The sequence below is a fragment of the Polistes canadensis genome, unplaced genomic scaffold (assembly GCF_001313835.1).
Source record: "Polistes canadensis isolate GaletaPanama2010 unplaced genomic scaffold, ASM131383v1 scaffold_257, whole genome shotgun sequence".
In the NCBI taxonomy this organism is placed as follows: Eukaryota; Metazoa; Arthropoda; class Insecta; order Hymenoptera; family Vespidae; genus Polistes; species Polistes canadensis.
In genome coordinates, this window is record NW_014569804.1 from 184,316 (window position 1) to 191,949 (window position 7,634).

A 7,634-nucleotide genomic window follows, 5' to 3' on the forward strand; every position below is an offset into this window, starting at 1 on the left:
TTTTTTATTTAATAGCAATATCAATGTTTCGTAAAGTTGTTCAAACAAAATTCATCTTAAATCGAAGTAAGATTTGGAATATATATATATATAAATGTATTTCACGATGACAACATTTCTGGATATCTGGAAAAGCTCGTAGGATATAGTATAAGTCTACTATCGAAGAAAGTAATATATTTGGTTAAACCCCAAGGTATTATATGAATAGCAACTGTTATAGTGTTCGAGGATAAATTGAATGAAAGGAAGAATTCATTGGTATGTGTTTTTGGCTAGGACAAGGATTTAATATATATAAATATAAACGTGTGTATATATACGTAATGCATGTTTGAATGCATATATTATGTATGCACACATAGAGACATAACAAATATTATTTCCATATCGAAATGACAACAATACTAGTTTTCTTCGTTTGGCATACTATAAGAGACCTACTATTATTCATTCTTGTTGTTTAGCATAATAACGGTAGTGAAAAGGTTTGTCAAATGAGACAGTACTGTTATAACTGTAAATTTGAAACGTCATCATCATCATCTTTTACAATGGCTACCAAATTTCACGTACGCGTATGTAAATCTACCCCTTAAAACGTATAACGTGTTACATCATAACTACGTTGAAATTCGATCGATACAAATGGTGATTGATGTTAACGTTATTTTCCTAAATGCTATTGTTAGTAGTAATCCATTTTTGTGTTGTTTTTGAATAAATGTTTGTTAACTGACGATCAACACAATACGTTTTATTGAATCTAACAAATATGATAAATTATACGCGTACACGTTCATAATAAAAAGAAATAAAATTAATCGACCTGTTGAAAAATCGAATCGAACGATGACAATTGAAATCGTACAAATGTTATCAATTTCTGACCGAATTTAAAACATTACGGATTTTTATTATCGTTACGATTATGTTAGAAAACGGATGAGCATCAATTTTTAATATGATTCAGGAATATAAACGCGTAGAATTTTAAAATTGTAATAAATTTTTCTATCATCTTGACCGAATTCAAATCCTCATGGTGGTTGGTATTTTCGTATCGACTGTTTTTCAAATTGAAAATGTTATCTCAACGCGATAAGCGTTTCTCTTCGTTTTTTTTTTTCTTGTCCCGTCTTAATGCTTTTGAAAAAAAAAAAAAAAACAAAACAAAAAAAAAAGAAACAATTTTTAAAGCTATTTCAATTAACGTTTAACTTTGTATTTTCCAATAATGCGAATGTTAAAACGAGTTTAACTTAAGGAACACTTTAAAGCCGACCCGTTATGCACCGTTATCGACTTCCTAGTGTGCAATTGCCATAATACGCATAGTGTGTGTGTTGCTTGCGCAAAATGTAATTATTTGAAGATTAACTTTGACGATAAGTCACGTTAGGAAGTACGGTGGTAACGAACGGAATCGTGTTTCCACGTTGTAGCAGAATTTTTTCGAATGGATTGACGATCACAAATTATTCTTCGATTTCTTTTTTTTATTTCCCTTTATTTAACTTCAAATAATCGACGATAATAAAAAAACTATAATAATCGTATAAACTCTCGGAATTGTAATAATTAATAAATTATATTTATCGTTAGAGAGTTAATATACGGAATTAAACGAGATTAGATATATTTATTTAAGAGATTAATTTAATCGTAGATTACTGTCTGATCATTGTTAATTTATTATTCATCCAATTAAATTGATTATATCCATTTGTACATTGCGAACAAAAACTCATAAAACAGTGTTCGTGATAGATTTTATTTATAGGAAAACATTTTATATTTTTCTCAAACGAAGATGGTTAATCTTGGAAAATCTTCAAAAAATATCCAGAATTTTTTTAATGACAATATATCATCCTAATTTCATTAGAATGTACAAAAAATAATATAATATATAATAATATAAATTTATAAATGAAATATATATATATATATATTTTTTCTTTGATTATTTTTGTTACAGATTAACGATAAGAAAACACGAGTGGAACAACGGGAAACGATTTAAATATTGGTTACAATCGAATAACAAGGAAGAAAATAAATCAACGATGACGGATAATAATGATAACGATAATGATAATAATAATAATAATAATAATCATAAAATAATGGACAAAAATAATGGTAGAACAATCGGTGGGTCATCTCGACGAATTTCAATCGTCGAAATGGATGAACCATACTCGTTCAAATTATCAATTAGTTTGTCGTGCCTAATCGGTGTTAAAGAGACAAGTGATACGATATTATATTTTCCTCTTACGAACTGAGTGAACAATTAAAGAACAAACAGAAAATAACTGAAAAATATATACTCAATGAAATAATGTGAATAAGAGTTGGTGAATAATATGGCTTAAAAAAATTAGTATATTATATATATATATATTTTCATCATTTCCCATGGATCAATGTGATCGTTCGATCATTGGGAAGGATGTAGAATTCAAAGAGAAACAAAGAAAAGGATCATTCGCGAACAATAAAAATCTTATTGGTTATATCGACAAGGATAAAAAAAAAAAGAAATAAGATAATGGAATTGAACGGTACGATGGAAGAAGAAGAAGAAAATACCGTCAATATAACCGATTTACCGGGTCAATTGTCAAACATTTTAATTGACACCGGTCAATTAAACGAAAATGAAACTTACGACGTACTTGGTGAAAATACTAACGACCTCGAGCACGTGTTAATATTGACGGCTAAAGCAACAGTTATGGGTTTTATCATTATTTGTGCATTATTTGGTAATCTTCTCGTAATAGTATCGGTAATGAGGCACCGTAAATTACGCGTTATTACGAATTATTTCGTAGTATCGTTGGCTTTGGCAGACATGCTCGTGGCAATATTTGCCATGACATTTAACGCCTCCGTAGAATTGTCTGGCAAATGGTTGTTCGGTTATTTCATGTGCGACGTATGGAATTCACTCGACGTATTCTTCAGTACCGTTTCGATACTTCATCTTTGTTGCATCAGCGTGGATCGTTATTATGCAATAGTACAACCACTGGATTATCCACTGATCATGACAAATCTACGACTTGGTGCAATGCTAAGCGTAGTTTGGTGTTCGCCAACAGTCATGAGTTTTCTTCCTATATTTGCTGGCTGGTATACTACCAAGGAACATCTCGAATACAGACAAAATTATCCCGACGTGTGCGTGTTTCAAGTGAACAAATTGTACGCGGTTATAAGCTCTAGCGTAAGCTTTTGGGTACCTGGCATTATAATGATCGCGATGTATTACAAGATTTATCGTGAAGCTGATCGTCAAGAACGTATGTTATATAGGTGAGTCTCAGAATAATAATAATAATAATGTTAATATAATCAAGATTTTTTTTCTCTTATCCACAATTTTTTAATATTATTACTAAGTTTACTTCTTAGGGAAGTTATTTTTTGGACAGGTTTAATTTGTATTGTTCTTATAAATTAAACCTGTCCAAAAAATAACTTCCCTAAGAAGTAAACTTAGTAATAATAATAATAATAATAATATGTCAATCATTTTATATATTTTCATTCTTTATATTATATTTCTTTATATATATATCTCATTTATTTTCCATACCTATCCATTTACAATGAAATAATAATGCATCTTTCGTGTTGCCTCCTAAACGATAAATTTCTTATAAAATTCTATTTCAATGTTTTCACAAGGGATCATAGTAAAAGGGTAGTTTCCTTTCGTAAAACTTCATATTAACACGCACGATATATTCCTTGACGTTTTTCCTATTGTTCCCTTTTGCGATTTTCATTTCGTAGAATTTATATACAAGTATATATATGCATGTATGTATGTATATTCGTGCATATTGCTTCCGAAGGCGGAAACATTTAACCAATTTTTTTTTCATGACCTCATTTATAAATTGGGAAAGTGTAGGGTCAAAAATAACTTATGTTTTTAATCTGGTCAAATGTCTCTACATTTATATTATATTTTTTACTATATGTATGTAATATACGTGTGTGTGTTCGTTCGATAGTCAGTCACACGTATGAAAACTGTCCCAGAAAGTTTCAATGCATTTCCCTAATATCTTACTTCGCGAAATAACCCTTAAAATACGAGTCATATATGTAAGCCCTTCGTCCGTTTCCAATTAGAGTAAAAGGTGTGAACAAAGGGAACCCAATGCGTGAAAGAAAACAACAAACAAACCCTTTTTCTACTCGTTGAACTGGTTTTTCTCAACAGATGAATTCATAATTAATCGAATTTCGCGACTAGATGCGCATTCCCATTTTCCACATATTTCTGACAAGAATTTTGCATTAAGAATGATGTTCCTGTGACGTTTTGATTTGCCATTCGATTATTTCCAGTACATTCAGAGAGAAAATCAGGCCACGGTAGGATAAGATTTAATTTTATCCTTCTTTGTAAAGCCGTTTCTAGAAACTGGGTCATTTAATACTTCAGATCAAACATCGTAGGATTTATTATTATTATTTTTTGTTTTTTTTTGTTTGTTTAATCGAGCAAAGATACAACAGTTAGATACATAGTTTCTTTAATGTAAGTGTTTACTCGATTTTATGCATATATGGGTCATTCCATGTCAAATCGACAAATTGTTTACCTGACCCCCTTTGATTTCGCTGAAAATTGTCTATCTTTTTCTACCCCCCGAAAGTTATTTTTCAGAATTTTTTCAAATTTTTTTTCCCGACTCAAAAAAGGTTATGAATTTTTGAAAAAAACCGCTCTTTTATTTTTAAATTGCCAGAACTTTTTCCAAAATTAACCGTTTGGGAACTTTTTTTTTTTTCAAAATTTTTGTTTTTAAATGTAGTTTTCGAAAAACAATATGAATAAATTTTCAGAATCCCAGATATATGAAATATTTTAGTTTTTTTGAAGAACCCGTAATTTTCTCAAAGTCCGACCGTTTCTTTTTTTTTTTTTTTTTGCTCTAAAAATACTTCAACTAATTCTGCAATGATCCCCGTTAATTAAAAGATGTGACGACAATCGCTTCTAATTTTTGTTCTTGATTATAAAAAAATTGTTGTTGAATTTTKGCTGATTTTATATAACTTTGTTATGAAATTTTTTGTATTTCCTCGTGAAACCACAAAAATTGAAAAATAAAATTTTCACATTGTATCAACTGGAGGTAACTTTTAAACTCATTGTATTTTTGAAGTTGTCATATTTCAGTACCAAAAAAAACGTCCATAAGAGTAAAAAAATAACGTCAATGAGAGAAAAAAATAATTTTTTTAGAAAAAATAACAATTTCTTGGACGATAATCACTTGAAATTCTCCAATAAAATTTTATTTTTCAATTTTGAAAAAAAAAAGTTCCTAAACGGTCAATTTTTGAAAAAGTTCTGGCAATTTAAAAATAAAAGAGCGGTTTTTTTCAAAAATTCATAACTTTTTTTGAGTCGGGAAAAAAAATTTGAAAAAATTCTGAAAAATAACTTTCGGGGGGTAGAAAAAGATAGAAAATTTTCAGCGAAATCAAAGGGGGTCAGGTAAAAAATTTGTCGATTTGACATGGAATGACCCATATGCAACTTGATTAATCATGAATTTCTTGAAATTAGATCTAATGTATAATACTTTGAAATGTTTCATAAATATATATTTTTTTTTTCTTAAAAAAAGTATTTTTTCCTTTACCAAGTAATCGATCATTCCTTTGGAATTTATTTATGCAGATAAAAGAAGATTTCATTGAGGAAACATAAATCGATATGATGCATTATCACGACGCATGACAGACATGCATATTCTATACGAATGCATTATTCGAGATCTGTATATTAAATTACTTTTTCATAATTATGATGAATTGTTCAATGTAAGTGACAAATATATGACAGTTAACGAGATATATAATTATTAATATAATAACGTTAATAAAAAAAAAAGTAGACACGTTGATTATTTGAAAAGATAAATGAAAAAGTATTGGATTATAAAAACTCTGTAAATAATATATTAATCAAGTAGATTTTTCAAATTACATATTCGTCATCTATTACATGGTGTCTCTATATAATTGTATTTAATTCTACAAAAAAAAAAAAAGAAAAAAAGAATAAAAAGATTGTCATAGACGAGAGAACATTTATAACGCGATTAAATTTTATTCAACTTGCTAAACATTCCGAAAAAGCATGAAAAACTCTTATAATCTGTTCCACGTATCTTTCTATTATAATACGAATTACATTTATTTAAAAATGACACATCTATTAATATACTTTGAATAATAAACAAATTTTGGATTTGATATTTTATTAGAGATAATTAAATTTTCGATTGAAAATCATCACAGGGTGAGAAACGTTAAAACAAATGTATTTTAGTTTTAAACAATCGTAAATATTAATAGAGTATACGAGAGTATTCGAATTATCTTAATTAATTGTTAATTAATTTAATTAAATGTATATATTTTAATCGAGAATCACGGATTATAAGTTCTAACCACCGTTGTCTAAGAAATTGAATTTTCTTTATTTTAGCTTTTCTTACTTTTAGATTTAACTCTCACGTAAATCAATTTCACGTTATTTGATATTTTCTCATATCATCATAGGAACGAACGATCATGTTTCCATTAAAGTTCTCCAAGTATGACTTTACGTTGAGAAAATTGATAATATTTTTGTATTGCCTCAAAATCAACGAGAGAGGACTTTCATTTTTCACGAATTATTTTTCCAATGGAAATGAAAAATATTTTTCCAATCGAACTCTAACATTTTAAATATTATCAACGTTAATATTAGAGTACGTTCAATCTTTGAGTTTATAGAAAGGAAGTAAAAAAAAAGAAAAAACATTTATAAAAAGAATATTATTCGAGTATGATAAATAGTTCGTTTAAAAAAAAAAACCTAACGTGTACACGCCTAACTGTTTAGCATAAATATAATAAATATTTGATCATATATTTTATTATTCATCATTTTCAAACGTTCCTCTCTTTTTATTTCGAAAAAAAAACTATGATCATACAGATATTTTTTTTCGTATTCTCGAAACTCTTGTCGTATTCTGCTTATTCTTTCCTATATAAAATGATTGAGAATTTTGATCATACCCTACGGCCCTTAGAAACTCCTCGACCCTTTAGAACTTTAACCAAAAAACACCCCTTCAAGACTTGCTACCCAATTTTATAATCAAACTCGATATGAATATTTTTGTTGTCTTGAAGTATTATATTATTATATTTCATTTCATCGTGCAATATTGCACGACAGGCCAATAAAATTTTGCATAATTTATCAATTTAAAATATACATGGTGTCTGTGCTTTTTTTCTTCTATTATTTTCGTACAAACTTCTTCTTATTTCGTTTCGAGCGAAAGGTCAATCACTTTTTCTATGATGTTTATGCGATAATTGAAAAACAAAAAACAGTGGAATTGTTGAACAAACAGAACTGCATTACGCTAATTTCTCGCATGCATTTCATTATGCATTTCATTATGCACACGTATGTTTACTCGCATAGCAATATAACACTGTGATAAATACAATACTGTTAACGTTCTTTATATTTTTAAATACTATAAGATGCATTATTATGTTTATTATTATTATTATAATTAATAATG

General features: G+C 28.2%; 1 protein-coding gene across 1 annotated transcript in view; it reads left to right on the forward strand.

Moving 5' to 3' along the window:
- Nucleotides 1–7,634, forward strand: part of LOC106790736 (octopamine receptor beta-1R-like) — a gene marked incomplete in the record, with an annotated part of 33,976 nt that overhangs the window by 4,489 nt on the left and 21,853 nt on the right. The window contains 1 exon segment of the mRNA XM_014755844.1: nt 1,982–3,327. Within this exon segment, the coding sequence (XP_014611330.1) occupies nt 2,558–3,327 (770 nt within the window).